At 36.0% G+C, this 19,212-nt stretch overlaps 1 protein-coding gene across 2 annotated transcripts in view; it reads left to right on the top strand.

Moving 5' to 3' along the window:
• Window positions 1-19,212, top strand: part of SMAD4 (SMAD family member 4) — a 54,091-nt gene that overhangs the window by 24,960 nt on the left and 9,919 nt on the right. For both annotated transcript variants that reach the window (XR_008684704.2, XM_055417376.2), the window contains exons 5-10: window positions 2,947-3,159; window positions 6,686-6,805; window positions 6,901-7,017; window positions 8,449-8,502; window positions 15,729-15,912; window positions 16,903-17,071. Coding sequence is in view for 1 of the 2 variants with exons in the window: in XM_055417376.2 (XP_055273351.1) it covers window positions 2,947-3,159; window positions 6,686-6,805; window positions 6,901-7,017; window positions 8,449-8,502; window positions 15,729-15,912; window positions 16,903-17,071 (857 nt within the window). In the remaining variant the exon portion in view is untranslated. The remainder of the gene's footprint in view (window positions 1-2,946; window positions 3,160-6,685; window positions 6,806-6,900; window positions 7,018-8,448; window positions 8,503-15,728; window positions 15,913-16,902; window positions 17,072-19,212) is intronic.

Genomic DNA, 19,212 nt, shown 5'->3' on the forward strand with positions numbered 1-19,212 from the left:
TACTGTGTTAGGTTCCAGGGACAATGGGATAAATAAGGTATGTTTTTTCCACTCGAGGAAGCACATTGTCTAGTGGAGGAAAGAAAAGGTAAATAAGACAGAGGCAGTACCATCAGACAAGCTGTGCCCTGCTTGCTAGTAGTGTTAAAGAGCAGAGACGTAGGATGAGCTCAGTGTCTGCAGCTCTTCTGTCTGCTGTGAGTTCTTTACTCCTCATAGAGCATTTTACAATCTATATACGTGTATGACTGCTCTAAAAATATGGTTAAATCATAATAGCTAACACTTGCTAGGTACGTATTCTGTGTCAAAATGATCTACAAATATTGTGTCATCATTGTCATAATACTACCATAATAATGGTAGGTGGCATTATCCACATTTTATCAGATACAAAGAAACTGGTTCCTGGAGAGGTCAGGGAACTTGCCCAAGATGAAGGCAGCTGGGAGGGGCTCACTATTGTTTAAATACCTAAGTATTATAAAAGACTGTAAGCCCTGCTAAGGCAGTGATCTGTCTTTTGTTTACTGATGTATCCCAAGTATTAGAACAGTTCCTGGAACATAGGTGCTCAATAAATATTTTTTTAAATGAATTAATTTGTTGAATGCTAGTCCATAAAGAAAAATACTTAGTGGTTTGGTGTCTGTTTCCTGGACTTTAAAAATATATACTATATGTTTTTTTAATTTTATTTTTTTGAATAGGCAATACATGGTCCATAAAATCAAAATACTATAAAAAGGTATACAGTGAAAAGAAGTGCTCCCACCCCTGTCCCCATTCCCCCCTACCTCAGGTAATCACTTTTATTAGTTTCTGGTGTTTCCTTCCAGGGTTTCTTTGCGCAAAAATACATGTATTATTTCCCTCCTTTCTTACATAAAAAGCATATTGTGCACTGTTCTGGACCTTGCTTTTTTACTTAGAGTATATGATTTTTTGAAACGTGAGTGTGATTGTAGTGTACAGTAGTGTTTTTTAACCAACTTTTTTGCTCTTGGAAAAAATGTATTACAGACATCTCTTCTTGTTGATTCCCAGTTTCACCTAAGAAACTTGTTTTAAAAAGAGACATGTTGACTGGTAGAAGTTCCAGACTTACACTTGGGAAGGTTTAGTCAATGTGTTAGGCAAGAAAAAGTTATGAAATAACTTTTTAAAAGCAGAATTCAATTATTTTCAGATCTTTTTTTTTTTTTTGGCTGCGCTGTGTGGCTTGCAGGCTCTTAATTCCCCAACCAGGAATTGAACCTGAGCTATGGCAGTGAGAGCACCTAGTCCCAACCAGTGGACCGTCAGGGAATTCCTGTAATTCAAGTGTTATGATTACACAGTAAGCCAAAACGTCACTTGGAAAGCAGAAGCAATGAATATCAAGTTAACCAGCTGTATCCTCCAATTAGTAACTTTCTCCTTAGGTACTAGAAATACCAATATCTTGATAAAAAGATTCCAGTCACTGTAAACAACAAAAGCCCTAAAATTTCCAAAAATTAAATAGAGATATTAGGATCTTATGGAGAAAATCAAAGGACTTTGTTGACAAGTGTAATTTTTTAAAAATTGAATAAATGCAGTCATACCCACATGGTTTTTTCTTTTCATTTTTATAATTTGGCCAACATTAGTGATGAATGGTTAGATCCACTCTTTTTTTTTTTTTACTGACATATAATGATATGTTAAGCTCCTTTTGGTTGTCTTTTTGTTTCCATACAGTTTTCTAAAGAGAAACCCTTTGGAGTGGAATTTATGGGTCTTAAAAATATCAGTGTCTTCATTGTGATGCATGACAAAGTCCTTTCAGAGATTATGTGTGGAAATCTGAACAATAGATTATTCTTACCTCTTTGAAATGTTCTAATTTAATTAAAATAGCCGTGTAATGAATTAGTATTTATGTGTAACAGATTTTTTCAAAGATTGACATAGAGAAAGATAAGGAGCATTACATGCTGATTCTTAATGGAAAAGAGAATGGCTTTTTGTGGACTGTTGACTGCTCTAAGAACAGAACCTAGTATTAAGAGTTCAGTAGATTATAAAATTCTAGGTTAGTGTTAGTTCAGGTGCAGTAAAGGGTTGCTTGCTAAAGATAAAAAGCAAACCAAACCCCCAAACTATTACCTAAAAAGAAGTGGGAAGTTCTGGGCAGAGCCACTGATACTATAAATGCAATTTCAATTTTCTTTCTTTCCTCACAGTAAAGTGGACTGACTGTTCCTGGTTTGTTTAAGAAAAAGATGTTGTATCAAGTAGGGTCAGTTTACAGGGTTACAATAAGGTATAACCATGTAGGAGAAAGATGTTGTTTATTGAGTTTTTTCGCATTCCATATTTATGAAGTATCATTATTTGGATTGGGTTTCTAGAAGGAAATTTCAGTTTGACTTACCATTTGAGATTTTTCTGCTCGTTCTAATTTTTTAGGGGACATTTAATATACTTCACTTTCAAAGAATACATTACTTAATAATGCTGGATCCTGGCATTGGATAGCTGTCAGATCCCACTCATAATTTTACACTGTGAAATTAGCAAAAAGATGAAAAAAATTAATTACTCAATTTCAAATTTGGTCTTCTTAATGAGGTAAACACTTTCTCCAGCCACTTGATTTTTGCCTATGTTGTATATTTAAGGTGATTATTACCTTTAGATTATTGATTGGGAAGCTCAGAAATACCTTTTCAGGACCTAGCTGGAGGTTGTTGGAATTTAGTCGCCTTCAGATTTCAAGGAGTTAATCAGATTGATCTGATGCCACTATCTCTAAATAAATAACTTTGGCTGATAAAGTAGAATGTTTTTAAAGTAGAATGAGAAAATTCTGAGTTACAGTCAAGTTGATTTTAGGTGTTGTTACGTTACTTACAAGATTTTTTTCCCCTGGGAATAAAAGCTTGCAAGATTTTAAAATATGTTTGTTTTTCTGTGTAGCTCCACCAAGTATGTTGGTGAAGGATGAATATGTTCATGACTTTGAGGGACAGCCATCATTATCCACTGAAGGGCATTCAATTCAAACCATCCAGCATCCACCAAGTAATCGTGCGTCGACGGAGACATACAGCACCCCAGCTCTCTTAGCTCCATCTGAGTCTAATGCTACCAGCACCACCAATTTTCCCAACATTCCTGTGGCTTCCACAAGTGAGTTGTAGAGTCAGATGTAATGAGCAAGATGAATTTTCCTAACCATTGAATATTTATAGGTAGTCACTTGGAGGAGACCTCCGAGTAAGTGAATATTAAAAGTACTGTGGTTATCTTTCATAGGTTAACAAGCATTAAATAGGTTTTTGAGTTGTCCTGGAAAAAAAAAAAGATATTTGTAATTTTAAAAAGTTTAAATTTATCTTAATGTAACAGAACATAAACCATCTTATGTTGATGTATAGTCCCTTGGAGTTTAAGTAATGCTTTAAATTAGTGGTCTAATTTGTACTTTATTACATGTGGAAGAAGTCTATTGAGCTTTTACATAAATTTTAGAGAAATGTTTAAGTAGAGAACAAATAGTTTTGAACCAAGATGTTTATAGAAATCTGTATTAATGGAATTGCAAGCTTTCCTCTTAATCAGTGTTTTTATTTTGCTTTATCCAGCAGATTACTTTATAATTGTCATCTCGGTCTCCAGTTGTACAAGCTTATTAGAAAAAAGGATCTTGACAAATTTGTTTGTAACATATGACCCTCAAGATAGATGTTAAGTGTTCTAGTCAATTTTGAAATAAAGCTAAATTATATGTATCTTTTTTTTTCCTAACAAGAAGTGTATTTTGAAAAGATTGTTTCCAGTTTAGAGGTACTGCCTTCTCTGCCCTGTCATGGAAGCAGAGGGCTATTAGGTTCAGCTTTTCTTGGGGCCTGGTCAAGGCAATAATGACCTTATGTTGGACAGTTTTCAGCTTGGCAAATGGAGTGGCCTTTTTTTAAAAAAAAAATAATAATTGGGGTATAGTTGCTTTACACTGCTGTGTCAGTTTCTGCTGTATAGCAGAGTGAATCAGCCATGTGTATACATGTATCTCCTCTTTCTTGGATCTACTTCCCACTTAGGTCACTGCAGAGCGCCGAGTAGAGGTCCCTGTGCTATACAGTTGGTTCTCAATAGTTACAGTTTTATACACTATAGTGTATGTATGTCAGTCCCAGTCTCCCAGTTCGTCCCCACCCCGCATTGTTCCTTTTTTTAAAAAATTAATCTCAGAACAGGGTCTTGGCATTTTATTGTGTTATTTGTATGTCGGTGCTAAGGAGATTGTGTCTCAGCCCACAACAGCAGTGAATTGTTGATGCATCTGGACTGATACTTTGTATATTGATATCAAAGGAAGCATATTCTATTTACTTTAATATGAGATCAAGTTCAGTATAGAAATTTGACCTTTGGAACAAATGGAGGATTTATTTCTGCAGTTGAATTTCAGATAAAGTACACCAAATTTCCCCCACTTTAATTTATTTTACCTTTTCAAATAATATCCTTTGTATTTCCTACACAAGATGACAGTCTTCATATAGACAGCTTATTCCAAATAGGTTGGACCATATAGGTTAAACACATACTTTAGAGCCTGAACCTTTAGTCACTTGGTGCTTCTGTTATCTCTGTATTTACCAGTTTGGGAATATAGCTGATAAACGAGTGGGTAGGGAAGGAAAATAAAAGAAGGTACATTATAGCCACTTGATCATAGATTAGTGCCACTTAACCTCTGTTGGTCGCAGAAGGCAATGGCACCCCACTCCAGTACTCCTGCCTGGAAAATCCCATGGATGGAGGAGCCTGGTAGGCTGCAGTCCATGGGGTCACTAAGAGTCAGACATGACTGAGCGACTTCACTTTCGCTTTTCACTTTCGTGCACTGCAGAAGGAAATGGCAAGCCACTCCAGTGTTCTTGCCTGGAGAATCCCAGGGACGGCAGAGCCTGGTGGGCTGCCGTCTTTGGGGTCGCACAGAGTCGGACACGACTGAAGTGACTTAGCAGCAGCAGCAGCAACCTCTGTTGATAGTATCTGAGGATTGAATTGGCATGCCTTTGTTGATGATTGCTCATGCAACTTCATTTTAACTATTAATGTTCCCTGGGACCAAGTCCTAGTCAAGATCAGAAAAAGTGGTATGAATGAAATAAGGGTAATTTTGTCTATGTGTTTTTTGGATGTATTTTCACAATAAGTAGTAATTAACTGTAAGTTTTAGAATTTGTTGCAGAATGTTTCCTTAGATCTTAAAAAGTATATTGATAAAATTAGAAAAAGGAAAAGAAATGACTAAAATAGAGGAATTGAAAGACTTCATGAGTTGTTTAATTTCATTTTATGTATTTGGAATTGTGTAATGAAAGTATTTGGTATAGATAACTGTAGTGGGCGTTATGTTCAGTTGGAACCTGAATATCTTCAGGGATTCTTTCTAAATTAGTTTAATTTTTCCTGTATAGTGACAATTTTTGTAAGATAGCTAAGAGTATATAGCATGTACAGTTGTTAAAAATGAGCAAATATGCAATTAACCTTTAAAGATAACCTGTAAAAACTTGAGGATGAGTAGGAAGGGAGGTTGCTGAAAACATCATCTTTAAAAATAAATAATTTAGGGAGTATTGAAGTAGTCTCTTTAGCTTTTAATTTTGTAATCTTAGCCTTACAGAAATCTGATTTGTAGCAGGAAGAAAAATTTTCTTTTTTCTTGATACTTTGAGCTGTTTGTTGCATATTTGAGCAATGGTGTCATTTACTCTCTTCTATCTGATTATACTCCTGTATAGATGATAAAAGATTGAGGTAATGCCAGTAACAATAATTATGGAATTTTAGTGCTTTCCAAGTGAGATGCACAGTTGACTTAATACTTGCTTGAAAAAATTTAGCTTTTTCCACACAAAAGATAAAGCCTTAAAAATGTAAGCAATTTCACAGAATGGTTTTGAATAGAATAGTTCTCCTGTTATATTACATACAGAGAGGGCAACTAATTTCCTGTAAATCCAGGAATATGATAGTGTTCTTAGAGGCAATTCTTGATTTTTAAAAGCACATGAGAAAATTTCAAAATAGATTGATTTTTTTCTTTTGTGGTTTGTTTTATTTATTAAAACTCGCAGATGCTGCATTGACTGGACAGTGGAGCATACCTTGTTTCCTCTTAACTTTTTCACCTTACCCATTACATTCCATTTAAAATACTTGCCTGCTCTGCTTTTTTATTGAACTTTAGCGTTCTGCCATTACTAGTACCATTGCTGATAATAATGAACTTTCCAGTTTTCAACATTTCCTTGAGCCTGGACTTTTGGAATCCTAAAAGAAAGATGCAAAAGCTAGATGGAGTGGCTGTGGGTGAGCTAATGTACTTCTGAAAAAGTTATTAAGATAGGCTAGACCTGTACTGGGGTTTTGCTGGCATTTGGAGAATATTTGTGAAGAATGGGCCACTACAATTAGCTAATTATTACTTAAAGATAGAATAATTCTGAACTTCTTCAAGTTAAGATTTACCTTTATAGATGGCTGTAGGATTTTTTATTTGATCGGCCATGGGTGAGTTCCACTCTTTGCTCATCTTTATAGTTGTGACTTTCAGGTGCAATTAATCCTTCATTTACTGTGTAAAGCCATAGGATTGCATCTATAAATGTACCATATTAATGTCTTCTTGTTCCTCTAGGTCAGCCTGCCAGTATACTGGCGGGCAGCCATAGTGAAGGATTGTTGCAGATAGCTTCAGGGCCTCAGCCAGGACAGCAGCAGAATGGATTTACTGGTCAGCCAGCTACTTATCATCATAGTATGTACATGCTTTTTAAAATCTTTTTAAGTAGTTGAGAAAAAATAGGCAGACTTTATAAAAGCAAATTAATCCATGTGGGCCTTAATTTTTAGACAGCACTACCACCTGGACTGGAAGTAGGACTGCACCATACACACCTAATTTGCCTCACCACCAAAACGGCCATCTTCAGCACCACCCGCCTATGCCGCCCCATCCCGGACATTACTGTAAGCTCTTGTTTTTGTTGTAAGGGCTTTTTCTTTTTTGAAGTTTCTTTTCTTTCTGTTTTTTAAAAAATGTTTTTACATCTTTTGTTCATCTTACAGTTTAGTTTCATTAAATGATTAGTGCTTTTCAGTTTTTCGTAGTTATATTATCATATCTTTGTTTTAGAGGATTGATATTTACAAAACACTTTTATTTCTTCCTTGCTGATGTTTCATTAACACCACATTGATTGCCATTCATTTGTTTGTTTTCTATATGTTCTTAGATCTCATGTGTATCTGTGTATCCATCCTAAGTGGACTGAAACTCCTTGAGAGTCACGATCTCAAGGTTTCTCTCACTGTAGAGTTCAGCATACCATAGACACACAGATGTTGAATCTGTAATTATTCTGTTCAGGCTTGATTGGGAGGGGTACCCGACTGATAACCAACTGTAGCTTGTAGTTTCAGGCAGAATAGGAACATTGTTCATTTGGCTTAATAAAATCAAGAGTATAAATCTTTCATATATATTAAACCCTTTTCCTCCATTATAAGAGTAATAGTACCAAAGGAAACTTGGAAAATAACACAGAGGAGTAAATAAGAAAATAAAAATTACCCAGAATTCTACTACCCAGAAATAGCTACTCCTAATATTTTGTCACATTTTTCTTTCCAGTCATATAATTGGTATATGTGTTAATTTGGGAGGAAGAGGCTATCAGACTGTGAATATGTTACTGTACCTTGCTTTTTTATAGTTATGTTACTATGTTTCCCTGTCTTATGAGGGTGTAACTTTTACTGGTTGCCTGGCCAGCATAGTTGTTAAGGGTGCTGAGTGTGGACGCTTAACTACCTGTGTGACCATTGGCAAGTTATTTCACTTCCCTAAGCCTTAAGGGTATTAATAGTAGTATATATCTCAAGGGACGCTGTAAGAAGTAAATATTAATTCATGTGATTCGTTTAACACAGTGTCTTAACACATAATGATCTCTCAGTTATTGCCAGTTTATAAATATTCTTAATTTAATAAATCATAAATACTTATTTTAAAATGGATCTAACAGTTTGGATTATATTTTACAGTATGAAATATACTATATTACATGTTATATGAATAATTTACTTAATAATTTGCGTTGAAGTTTGCATGTATTTAAACTATTTGCATGTATAGTTATTATAAATTAATAGTTGGCATATGGCATTAAAACGTTGGCTATTAAATGTCTACAAAAGCAAAAGAAAAAAGTGATTCAAGAGTATTTGCATATTATAATTTTAAAATAAACCAAGTTTTTAAGTTCTTATACATTGTATAAACTTGATTTAAACAATTCCTAAGGTATAATAGTTGTATTTAAAGGTTTATTAAAAGTTTCGGCCTTGGAAAACTTTTAATAAATAAAAATGGGATTTTTTTTACTGTCTTTTCTTTAGGGCCACCAGTTCACAATGAGCTTGCATTCCAGCCCCCCATTTCTAATCATCCTGGTAAGTGTATTTCAAAATGAATTACCTACATTTAGTTTTTCTTTATGACAATGAGACATATATGCACACAGATTTTAATACAACTACAGAATAACTTTTCAGATAAGTACAATATTCATTATGGCATTAGTTAATTAACAGTTTATGAGTAATGGATATAATCACACATAAACTGTCCATGTTTGATTTTTTTTAACTGTCTGAAAGAAATGACAAGATTCCTGTTTTTGGCTAAAGTACCAAAATGCTGGTTTTAAGACAAACATTTGATACTTAAATGTGCAGTGGAAGAAACCAGTTTTCAAAATAGAACAGTTGTAGCACTGTAGCTTAAAAAGCCAGAAAGAATCTGAAGTAGATGCAGAACAGAAAAATAATTCACTGTATCTGTCTTAGGTAGGTTCAGGAATCTCTGGTTAACTGGAATTTAGAAACTGTTTGCATTAAATTATGTTCAAAATAGTAGATTAAATAGCTCAGTAGATTTCAACTATAAACATAATAAAACAGAAAGTTTGGAAATAAAATACTGAAGGCTTCTTAACATAAACATAGGATTTTGATTTGTTTTTCTTCCCTCTGTCCTCTTGTATCTGTTTTTCTTTGCTTAGAAAGATAGAGATACATAATTTCAATTAATCACCTTAGTTTTTCCCCAGTTAAAAAAATTTTAATTATGAAGAATTTCAACATATACCAAATACCAGTATAGAAAATTCTCATTCCTCAGTTTCAGCTGTTATCAGCTACTGGCCAGTCTTGTTTCTTTCATACCATCACCTGCTTTTCATACCCTTACCTGTTATTAGGGTAGAAATCCTATATAATCATTTGATACATAAATATTTCCATATTTATTTTCAGTGAAGATTTCTAAAAAATGTAACTACAGTAACCATAAGATCAAATTAAAGGGTGACGCATAGTTCCTCAAACAGATCTACATTGTTTTCTTAAATAGTGTTCAGTTATCTATTTTTTTGTTGGTTCTGACGTCTAGCTGTTAAAAAAAAAGCATTGACGGTAGGTTCTTTATTCTTTAATTGGTCTCATATTTCAGTTAGGAGATTTAAAGAATTTCTGTCTCAAAAGGCCAAGTTGCTTTAGTGATCACATCAGAGTATGAGAACCGTTTTACCGTGCTCACCAGTAGTAGATATGATACTTTCATTAACTTTTACTGATTTGAGAGGCAAATGTTTGTTTTGATAAGGAGGAAAATGCTGCTGACGGGACACTAATGTTTTTTAAACATACGTATTTAGTAGTTGAGCAAACTCCAGGAGATGGTGGAGGACAGGGGAGCTTGGCGTGCTGTAGTCCATGGGGTCATGAACAGTCAGACACGACTTAGCGACTGAACAACAGCAGTGACTTACTAATTGCATATATACATTTTTTAACCATGTATGTTTACTAGTTAAATTATCCTTTTTAGTGGATTTCCTATCTTATTTGCACATTTTTGTGATTTTAAATATTTTTTTGTGAGTCAAGGGGTTTTGCCTTTCTATAAACATTGTTAATTAAGAAATGTAATAAACAGAGAAGTACATAAAACCAGTATACATATAGTCTAATGAATAATGTGAAAGCCAGCACCTGTGTAACCAGCACCCAGACTGAAAATTAAAACATTGCAGCACAGCCAGAAATCTTCCTACCCTACCCGTTGTCTCAGTCAAAGGCTTTTTCTCCCCTCCTCTGGAAGTAGCTGTTGTCTTGCTTTTTATGGATTTGTATTTCATTTACAATGAATGCATCCCTAGACAATCCAGTTTAGTAGTTTGGTTTTACCGCTTTTTGAAATTACATAAATGGAATCATTGTATCAGAATCTTACTTTGTGTTAATAAATATATTGTGAGAAGCCAGGGAAATCTAGAGGCTTAAGAAAGAGAATTTTGCTGGTTTCAGGTAGCATCACTGAGAATCAGTTGTGGCCCCAGCAGCTTGGAGGGTCTCAATGTTCATAGTGACAGGCAGTCTACAGGAGGAAGGGTAATGAGGGCTCTGAACAAAGATGTACCCTGGATGAGCGGTGGAGTGGGGTTGGGAATGGTGGCATTTAGCTAGTTATTTGGGTTCAATTTTGGGTTCATCAATTGCTTTGGCCTCTGGATGGATTTACTTCATTTTTCTCATTGTAGAACTGATGTTGAGACTCAACACCTCCTGGTGATTAGGGAATAGCATTCATTAGTTACTAGGATACGCATCTGTAGTGCCCTGCACTGGCATTAAAGCTTCTGTTTTATGAGTAGAATGGGAAATGACCAATTAGTGTTGGTCTTTACCTTGGTGTAAAGGCTTTCAAACAGGACATCTGCTTGCTGAGTTATGTGCTTTGACTTTGATGGCTAAGTTGAAGAATATTTTTGGAAAAAGCTAGTCTTTCATTTCTAATTTATTTTGACTGATGCTCTTTTTTATGAAACTGAGATAATACTCATTAAATATTGATTACAAATTAAAGTGAAGAGTTTTCTTCAGCGTCTTGAGGTGGTTTTGGTCATTGATACGTGGATACAGAATTCACAGATTTTCAGATTCAGGGTACTCTGGAACTACCATTTAAGAGTGATTTTATATTCTGAAAGAGATAGGAATCCCAGACCACCTGATCTGCCTCTTGAGAAACCTGTATGCAGGTCAGGAAGCAACAGTTAGAACTGTACATGGAACAACAGACTGGTTCCAAATAGGAAAAGGTGTACGTCAAGGTTGTATATTGTCACCTTGCTTATTTAACTTATATGCAGAGTACATCATGAGGAACGCTGGGCTGGAAGGAGCACAAGCTGGAATCAAGATTGCTGGGAGAAATATCAGTAACCTCAGATATGCAGATGACACCACCCTTATGGCAGAAAGTGAAGAGGAACTCAAAAGCCTCTTGAGGAAAGTGAAAGAGGAGAGTGAAAAGGTTGGCTTGAAGCTCAACATTCAGAAAACAAAGATCATGGCATCTGGTCCCATCACTTCATGGGAAATAGATGGGGAAACAGTGGAAACTGTGTCAGACTTTATTTTTTTGGGCTCCAAAATCACTGCAGATGCTGATTGCAGCCATGAAATTAAAAGACGCTTACTCCTTGGAAGGAAAGTTATGACCAACCTTGATAGTATATTAAAAAGCAGAGACATTACTTTGCCAACCAAGGTCCGTCTAGTCAAGGCAATGGTTTTTCCCGTGGTCATGTATGGATGTGAGAGTTGGACTGTGAAGAAAGCTGATCGCTGAAGAATTGATGCTTTTGAACTGTGGTGTTGGAGAAGACTCTTGAGAGTCCCTTGGACTGCAAGGAGATCCAACCAGTCCATTCTAAAGGAGATCGATCCTGGGTGTTCATTGGAAGGACTGATGCTAAAGCTGAAACTGCAATACTTTGGCCACCTCATGAGACGAGTTGACTCACTGGAAAAGACTCTGATGCTGGGAAAGGTTGGGGGCGGGAGGAGAAGGGGACGATGGAGAATGAGATGGCTGGATGGCATCACCGACTCTGTTTTGAGTCGACTCTGTTTTGACATGAGTTTGAGTGAACTCCGGGAGTTGGTGATGGACAGGGAGGCCTGGCGTGCTGTGACTCATGGGGTCGCGGAGAGTTGGACATGACTGAGCGACTGAACTGAACTGAACTGAAAAGATTCTCACAGGACATCTCATTCAGATCTCAATAACAAAAAGAGTAATTCATAATGAGCCACTTAGGTTCTTTAACCAAATTTTTAACTTTTTCTTGAATGACTTTTGTTTAAGAAATTAAAGATAATGCCTTGGAGACTTATGTTTTCAATTATAGTTGAACAACAATTTTTTGATAAAGCTGTGCTTTGCAATACATTTCCCCATTACAAAAAAATACTTAGCTGAGTTTTTAATATATTGTTAAAGAAATTCATGTTGTTAAGTCAGTCTTTCAAAACCTTTCCCCTGGTCAGTGATGAGCAGCCCATAGACTTCATGAGACCAATTCAACCTCACTAATTTAAGGAACAAGAAACTAAAAATAGCTACGTCAGCAGACACTTAAGTGGTCTCTCTCCCTTTTAGGTGAGTTGGGACATTAAGAATGCTCTCTTGAAGCTGAGTAAATTCTGTCTTGCTGTTGCCATTAGCTTTGAGAGGCTGCAGGCTTGTCACCTATATGACATTTGGTTCTTGGAGCAAAAGAGCGCAGGGAGATCCAGAAAGGCTTAATGTGTGTTTCCTATTACCTTCTCCTGTTTTAAAAATAAGAATGTTCCCTCCTAGTTGTATAGGTTTTGAGTGGACTAGAAAATGTTTCACGTGGTATTTTATATCCCCACACCACCAAATTCTCCGGATTGCCTTTTAGTTACTCTAGCACCCTCCCTCCTCACAGATAACCCGTTTCCTCTTGCTTTCCTGGGCCTTAATAATCCTGTTAATTAGATGGTTGTTTTTATCCCTGGTCTGTGGTACAACTCTGATGTCAGTGTCATTTGATCCTCACAGCTGCCAAAATGCAGCTTTATTGTATGGTGTCATTGTTGTATTGAGCTCAGTCGCTTCAGTTTTGTCCATCTCTTTGCGACCCCGTGGACCATAGCCCACCAGGCTCATGGAATTCTATAGGCAAGAATACTGGAGTGGGTTGTCATGCCCTTCTCCAGGGGATCTTCCCAACCAGGGATCAAACCCACGTCTCCTGCGTTGGCAGGCGGGTTCTTTACCGCTGAGCCACTGGGAAATGTATGGTGTGAAATACTAAGCAAACACAAATCCCTTTGGTGACTTGGAAATAATAAAGTAAGGTTTAAGTGTAGTTGCAGATGTGTACTTTATGACGATCAAAGTATATTTTTCTTATTTAAACATGAAGATAATACAACTCTTTTTCCCCCTCAGTTGACTCTCATGGAAAAAAGACCACTTGCTATGGCACTTTACTTGAAGTAGTGTTCTTTAGTATGAACTAGGTGGAGAAGGCAATGGCAACCCATTCCAGTACTCTTGCCTGGAAAATCCCATGGAGCCTGGTAGGCTGCAGTCTATGCGGTTGCTAAGCGTCCCACAGGACTGAGCGATTTCACTTTCACTTTTCATTTTCACACGTTGGAGAAGGAAATGGCAACTCACTCCAGTGTTCTTGCCTGGAGAATCCCAGGGACGGGGGAACCTGGTGGGCTGCCACCTATGGGGTCGCACAGAGTCGGACATGACTGAAGTGACGTAACAGCAGCAGCAGCAGTATGAACTAGGAGATGCATGTTCTTGGATCTCATTTTTTAAAATATCATTGAAAACATTCATGACTTCAGGATATTATTTGTAACAAAGTTTACTGTTTGGGCTGATTATTTAAAGATCTTTTTTAAGTGCTATTACCTTTTTTTGCTGCCAGAACATTGGGTAATTTTTATGTTGTCTTAGACTACCTCTTTAGTTTTAACTTCAACCAGTATATCCACCTTCTATGTTTGATGAAACTTCTTTGTCTATAGCATAATATAATGCCTTTAATAAATAGTTTTACTTATAAAGTAAATATTTACTATATAAATATAAAGTTTCACTTTATAAATATTTCAAATCTAGCCTTTTAAGAAGACACTTTAATATATTGCTGCTAAGTCATGTCAGTCGTGTTCAATTCTGTGCGACCCCATAGACAGCAGCCCAGCAGGCTCCTCTGTCCCTGGGATTCTCCAGGCAAGACTAGTTTTCATGTTACAATGATAAAAAATATTTAAAGGAGTGTTTGTGACTAGTTGGTTCTTCTGTATGGTAGAATGTTTGCATTATTCAGATTTTGAATCACCCAATTTTCATGTGGTCTTTTTTATTAATACTTCATTGGGAAATACTTTTTTTCCTTGATGACATTTTGAAAAGCAGTTAGATATTTACAGACTTGATAAGAACTTTGTTTTTAATACATTTTAAGCATTTATCATATTTCATTTTAAGATCTTTTGGGAGGTTTAAAAATGCTTTTTTTTTGGTCATTCTGAGTATCTTTTCATCTTGTTGAAAGTTTTATTGCTTCATATTCTAGTTCAGCCAAAGTTCATAAATGGCACAGTAATATGCAGGTAAATAGTTGGAATCATAGAAAACTTGAATCCTCTCTTAAGTGGCACTGTCCTTTTCCCGCCTTGTGTCAGACCCCTTTCTACTCTCTAGACTTTTGCATTTGCTTTCCTCTTGAGATTTACATTCGCAATCTCCACATAGATACATGGTCTTTCAGGTCTGACTTCTTCAGATAGGGTGTACCCGTACTGTCTAGTTTGAAGGACCTTCCCACTCTTCTTCTGTCCCATACCCTTTTTAATTTTCTTCATAGTACTTGTTGTTACCCGAGTTATCTTGCTAATTTATTCACTTATTTGTCTGCTTCACCTCCATGAAAATAAGGACAGTGATTCCCGTGTACCCCATAAATACTTATTATTTCAAAAAGGAAAATCAAATAATTTCGATGTATGTGGGTTCTATGTAATAATTGTATTCTAACAAAAATTAGAAATACTTGGTTAGTTATATTTACATACCAAACCAGATAGTGGCTTTCTTTCCCCCAGTCATTTAAAATTATTTAAAATCATTTATTGTTGTTAAATGAATACACTATGCACATTCTCAAAGGTAAAATTGTAGTAGTTATGAATGGACTTCACCAAAAACACAGATGGGACAAATGACCTTTCATCTCAGAGACAGTTGAAAATTCCTGCTTACAGAAGCTATGTAGTTGGAGTGTAATTAACTTTGACTCTCTAGCCTTGAATGTCTAACTTGGTTATGTCCTTTCTCTCATTTAGGGATCTATAAATATATACCATAGATTGATGTTACTCAAGAACACTTCTCTGAAATATATATTAGAATCTGTGTTTTGTTTTTTTTTAAAGTTCAGACTACATAGAAAATATATGTGCAGTCAGATGAAACATCATGGTAAAGATTTTATGATTCTAATTGTTTCCATTCTTTAAATTACCTGTTGATTGGGTACTTTGAAGTAAGAACAAAATTATGGATTTTAAAAATGATTTTTTTTTAAACTTTAAGAATGCTAGGTAATAAGCTGAAAAATAGAAGACATGGACGTGCTTTGTAATGCATTGTCAATTGTTTTGGATGCTCTCCCCTTTCTTTAGCCTTTAAGAAAAGCTTTGTCTTATGGAGTGAAAGTGAGAGCCTTGTAACTTTCTCACATGAGTGACTGTCTTCTCCCATTTGTCTCCTATAGCTCCGGAGTATTGGTGTTCCATTGCTTACTTTGAGATGGATGTTCAAGTAGGAGAGACATTTAAGGTTCCCTCCAGCTGTCCTATTGTTACTGTCGATGGATACGTAGACCCTTCTGGAGGAGATCGCTTTTGCTTGGGTCAACTCTCCAATGTCCACAGGACAGAAGCCATTGAGAGAGCAAGGTATTGTTGTATAGTTAGTTCATTTTAAAAACTGAAATTCTATTTAAAGCTATATTTTTCAGTGTAAATTATGCTTTTGACTATAAAGGAATAAAGATGATCTTAAACATTTAGAACTTGTAAGCATTTCAAGTGTAGATGTTTGTTATTTGATAAAATACAATCTCTTTTTAAAAGTTCATGAGGTTTCTATGTTTTGAATAGTAACTGGACGCTATGGAACCCAGTTTGAAAACTAGTTTTTATTTCCTCTGTTTGTATAGTATTTCTACAAATTTACTGGGTGGAAATAACATAAAATGAAGACATGTTTCTGCCAGTGTTATTTATAATGAAAGACTGATAAAGAAATGCTTAAGTAAATTTTAATAAACCTTTGTTTTTATGCAGTCATTAAAATATAAAAATTTATATAATCAAGTGTAAATACTTATGAAATATTACAGGAAAGCTTACACAGTTTTAAGTATTGTGTGATCTCAGCTCTTTAAGGAAATATGTGTGTGTATAAGCACATAATCTTGACTCTGTCACTATTTGTGTGCCTTTGGCAGATTATCTACTCTCTAAGCCAGTGCTGTTTAGTAGAATTTTCTGTGACGAAGGAGGTGGTTTACCTGTGTTGTCCAGTATAGTAACTACTGGCCACACATAGCTATTGAGCATTTAAAATTTGGTTCATATGATTAACTGAATTGTAAAATTAATTTTAATTGAATGTGAAGGTTAAAGGAGAATTTATATTAAATGTTTCTGACATATAATAAGCATTATTTGAATGCTCATCATTATTACATGTGACTCGGATACTAAAAAAATAAACAAAAATGTTAACAGTGGCTTTCTATCTTTTGGCTATGGTTTATAACCAAAGTATAATGTCCTTTATTCTTTAAAAATTTTCAGTATTGGGTATGCGATATAGTCTGAACTAAAATTTGTTTTTAAATACCTATCAGAATGAAACATGACTCGCTTTTCCTTCGTAAGGTTGCACATAGGCAAAGGTGTGCAGTTGGAATGTAAAGGTGAAGGTGATGTTTGGGTCCGGTGCCTTAGTGACCACGCAGTCTTTGTACAGAGCTACTACTTAGACAGAGAAGCTGGGCGTGCACCTGGAGATGCTGTTCATAAGATCTACCCAAGTGCATATATAAAGGTTAGTTGTAATTTTACCCAAACATTTTAGATTTGGAAAGCTCTATTTGTTGTTTACGGACTTGAGATGGATGTGGGAGAAATGTAAAAATGTCTTATGTATTAAAGATATTATGTTTGTATTAGCAAATTTGTTAAATGTTCTAGAGAAATACACAAGTTCTTGGAAATACCTTTGGTTACTTTGAATTGTCTTTATCAACAGCTCAGATTCTGAACGGAAGACATTTCCTTTTCAGTGAAAGCCTTAATTTTACCATCCAGTATAACAGATGAAACCTGTTATGGGATAGACAGTACACAGTGAGGAGGCAGCCTGGGTTTCAGTTTAGCAGTGTAGTCAACAGTTAGTCCTTCGGTGTGAGTGCTGTAATTACATAAATAACCCGTGTGGACAGGAGGTTTGCTGCAGTGCTTGATGAGTCAGTTCACCACGTCTGTAGATAGGAATCGCGGTGTTTTACACTTTCGTCTTTGTGGTTACCTGTAACACGTGCTCCTGGTGTTAGCAGAGATTTTAAGACTGTGGTGATCGCAATTGTTTATAACATATTGTGAAGAACGTGTGTGTGAAGATCTCTTGGTCAATGTTTAATTACTCTTGGTGGAGGTGGGGTATGTTGAGAACATACTTGAATCCAGGAAATTATAAGTAAGCTGTATTCCCTCTTCCCAGATGATATAAGATTATATATGGGCCATACTAGGTTAATGGTTAAAAAAATTTTTCAAGTGGTTGTACTTAACGTAAATGTAAAATGTAAAACTCCTAGAGGATAATATAGGAGAAAATGTACATGACCTGGGGTATGGCAGTGACTTTTTAGACATAACATCAAAGGCAGAATCCATGAAAGAAACAGTTGATAGACTAGATTTCATTAAGATTTAAACTGTCTGGTCCATGAAAGACGGTGTCAAGGGAATGAGAAGATTAGCCATGGACTGGGAGAATATATTTGCAAAAGACACATCTGATAAAGGACTATTATCAAAAATATAGAAAATACTTAAACTCAGCAATAAGAAAACAAACAACCTAATTAGAAAAAGGTGCAAAAGACCCAAATTGGTGCTCAGGAAGGAGGATATAATGATAGCAAGCAAGCAAGCGTGTGAATAGATGCTCAGCTTCATGTGCCATTATGGAACTGTGAATTAAAACAGCACTGGGACACCACTGCATACTTGGAGAATGGCCAAAATCCAGAAAACTGACAACACCAGGTGCTGGCCAGGATGAGGAGCAGCAGACACTTTGATTTGTTACTGGTGGAAGTGCAGAGGGGTATGGTCACTTTGGAAGACAGCCTGGTAGTTTCTTACATTCCCAAACATATTCTAACCATATGATCCATCAGTCAACACTCCTTAATATTTACCCAAATGATTTGAAAGCTTATGTCCACAGAAAAACCTGCACCTGGATGTTTACAGCAGCTTTGTTCACAATTGCCAAAAACTTAGAAGCATCCAACACATCCTAGAGCCACAGAGTAGAATATTACGCAGCACTGAAAAGAAATGAGCTATTAAGTCATGAAAAGACTCAGTGGAAGAAGCCAATCTGAAAAGGCTACATACGTTCTATATTATTCTTACTGACATTCTGAAAGAGGTAAAACTATGGAGACAGAAGATGAGTTGTTTCCAGGCATAGAGAGGAGGGAAAAAATGGACAGGCAGTGCTCAGAGGATTTTTAGGGCAGAAAAAATACTATATCATTATGCTGTGTGTGTGTGTGTTAGCCGCTCAGTCGTGTCCGACTCTTTGCAACCCCATGGACTCTAGCCCACCAGGTTCATCTGTCCATGGAATTCTTCAGGCAAGAATACTGGAGTGGGTTGCCATTCTTTTCTCCAAGGGATCTTCCTGACCCAAGGTTCAAACCCGAGTCTCCTGCATTGCAAGCAGATTCTTTACCATCTGAGCCACCAGGGAAGCCCACATATCACTATACATTTGTCTAAACCCATAGAATCATAAAACCAAGAGTGAGACCTAATGTAAACTGTGACTGTTGGTGATAATGTTGTATCACTGTAGGCTCATTGATAACAGGTGTGGCTCTGTGGTGTGGGATATGGCAGTGGGAGAGGCTGTACCTGTGTAGAAATAGAGAACTCTTTACTTTTTTGCTT

The sequence above is a fragment of the Moschus berezovskii genome, chromosome 28 (assembly GCF_049115385.1).
Source record: "Moschus berezovskii isolate FMDL1 chromosome 28, NW_MosBer_1.0, whole genome shotgun sequence".
NCBI classification, from domain to species: Eukaryota; Metazoa; Chordata; class Mammalia; order Artiodactyla; family Moschidae; genus Moschus; species Moschus berezovskii.